The sequence below is a fragment of the Egretta garzetta genome, unplaced genomic scaffold (assembly GCF_000687185.1).
Source record: "Egretta garzetta isolate BGI_Z169 unplaced genomic scaffold, ASM68718v1 scaffold898, whole genome shotgun sequence".
NCBI lineage: Eukaryota > Metazoa > Chordata > Aves > Pelecaniformes > Ardeidae > Egretta > Egretta garzetta.
Window position 1 is genome coordinate 93,685 of NW_009260629.1, and position 2,278 is coordinate 95,962.

The following is a 2,278-nucleotide window of genomic DNA, read 5'->3' on the forward strand; positions in this document are numbered from 1 at the left end:
CAAAGAGCCCGCACTTACGGCCGCCCGTTGGCAGGGACAGCCTGCTCCCCCCCGCAGGGCCCCTCTCCGCACGCACGGCCTCTGACGCGTCCCCTCTGCGCGAGGGGGGCGGCTGCAAAGAGCCCGCAGCCATCAAAAATAATTTTTCAAAGGAGTGATGTTATTACGTTTCTGAACGTACACGCAAGTACGCAGCCCAAAGTGAGAGGCCAAGAACGTAACACCCGGGGAACACCAGCCCCCGCGCAGTGCACAGGACCTGTGCGCTGCTCTCTCCCCAGATTATCCCGTTAAGTTGCTTCCAAGGCGCTGCCTAACTCAGCACCCGGAGGAGGTACCGCTGCGATACAGAATCGGGATCGCACCACGTCCCTTCCCCATGGAGCTGCACCTCCCCCCTGCCGAGGGGAGCAAGCAAGAGCCTGTCTACCGGGCTGCACCGACCACAATAACCAGCATCACGCCGTCCGGCGAGCAGCCCTCTCCAGGGACGCCACGCCGCCGCCAGAGACACTCTTCTCTGCTATACTCAGGTGCTCAGAAAGTGAAGTTGTCATTCCAACATGAAGTTTATTTTGGAATATCTGCAGTGGGAGAGCTTACTCCAGGGAGCAGATCAGTCCAAAAGCTGAAGGCAGCAGGAAGAGCATGATGCCATACGGTTAAAGGGAACGAATGCCACTCCACACGCTTCGGCCTAATCGAGCCGCAAATTCACGTGCAAAATTAAGAGACAAACCAGAATTTAACTGCGTGATCACTACAAGCCTGTGTTTTCCCTGCACACGTGAGACACAGGGCCCACACGCGGGCAACTGCGGCCGGTAACAGTCAGCACCAAATCAGCACTTCCTGCGGGGAGGCGGTGCAGCCTCGACAGATGAAGACTCGAGAATCAGAGGCCCCGAGTTTACCCCCAGCTGGTCAACAATTCGTTTTGTGGCCTTCCCCAGTCATTCACTCTGCCTGTAAGGTGGAACAAAGCTCACAGGTCTAACACACGGAGGCACCTGCCTTCGAACCAACCAGCCACTCCCATTCCCAAGCTACAAGGCAGCAATTTAGCCCTGCCAAAATTTTAAGGAACTTCTTGTGTTTGGGCCATAATTTGTCTGCAGATGGGGAAACCGAAATCCAAAGAAAATGCCAGAGCCCACCAAACCTTACATTTATCAGGAGCATACAGAAAAGCCTAGAAGGAAATTTATCTTCCGGTGTCAAAATTATTAGTAATAAATAAAACATATTGAAAAGACTTCACAAACCAAACATCAGCTTTGTTCCCCAGCATGTGCCAAGTCAGCGCAGATGACAGGAAAAAGCACTTCGGGTTACCGTAAGGAACATACTGTGGAGGACAGGCATAAAGCTTCACACAGATACCCTCCCCGCTGCAACCCAAACGGTACAGGTTCACCAGGAAAGGCACGTTCTTACTAGACCACGCTAGGATTGGGCTTATGTCAACAAAACCAACACAGCTTTCAGGCAAGCAAAGGTAGGGAACTGTGGGGAATCCTTGACCTTAGTTTGACCTCCAAATTTACATCAGAATAAATGACTCTCTCACCACCACCAGAGTTTCAACTACCCTGGGTCTACAGCAGTGAATAAAGCAAACGAACCTCTATGCTCAGCCTTGACTCAGACAAGAAAAGTTACATCAGCGCTTGCGCCGCAGGATTGGAGTTGACATTTTCTGTCTTTCAGCAACCACCACAGCTACACAGCTTGCCCAGACAGAGCAGGTTTCACTGAGCCAACAGGGAGCAGAAACCAGTTTGTGGAGACAGCCCCCAATAAGATAAACAGAGCACAGCCAAGAGTGGAAAAAGGGAGAGATCCGAAACAGCGAGATCTAATCTACTTGTGTCTTCATACAGGGCAATTCTGATATACACACTAAGAAGTGGATGCGAACCAGACAAGCCAAGAAACAAGTCTGCGCAAACTGGCTACGCTTTAGCCTAACTGAAGGCTTCAAACCAAAACCAAGGCGTAATTCAAAAGCTGACGAGGCCCGGGTCCACAGCAGGTGCTGTTCACTTCACGCTCCCTAGCCAACGCCAAGAACTATCTAGTCGTTGCTCTTCATTATGCCCAGCGCAAAAGACCTGTGAAGTAAGATGCACATAGGAGCGCTGGAGACACTCCCTGCTCACGCAGCAGCAACAGCTGGCCCTGACACCATCCGCAGGGCACAGCCTCCAGCACAATGAGCGCGCAGGCAGAAAAGCAGGCCACGCTCTGGCTTCGACGTTCTCGAGCCCGAGAAGAG

At 52.4% G+C, this 2,278-nt stretch overlaps 1 protein-coding gene across 1 annotated transcript in view; it reads left to right on the top strand.

Moving 5' to 3' along the window:
- PPM1G (protein phosphatase, Mg2+/Mn2+ dependent 1G) overlaps positions 1 to 2,278 on the top strand; it is a 26,817-nt gene that overhangs the window by 1,880 nt on the left and 22,659 nt on the right. The window contains exon 3 of the mRNA XM_035900940.1: positions 2,061 to 2,121. Coding sequence (XP_035756833.1) covers positions 2,061 to 2,121 — 61 coding nt within the window. The remainder of the gene's footprint in view (positions 1 to 2,060; positions 2,122 to 2,278) is intronic.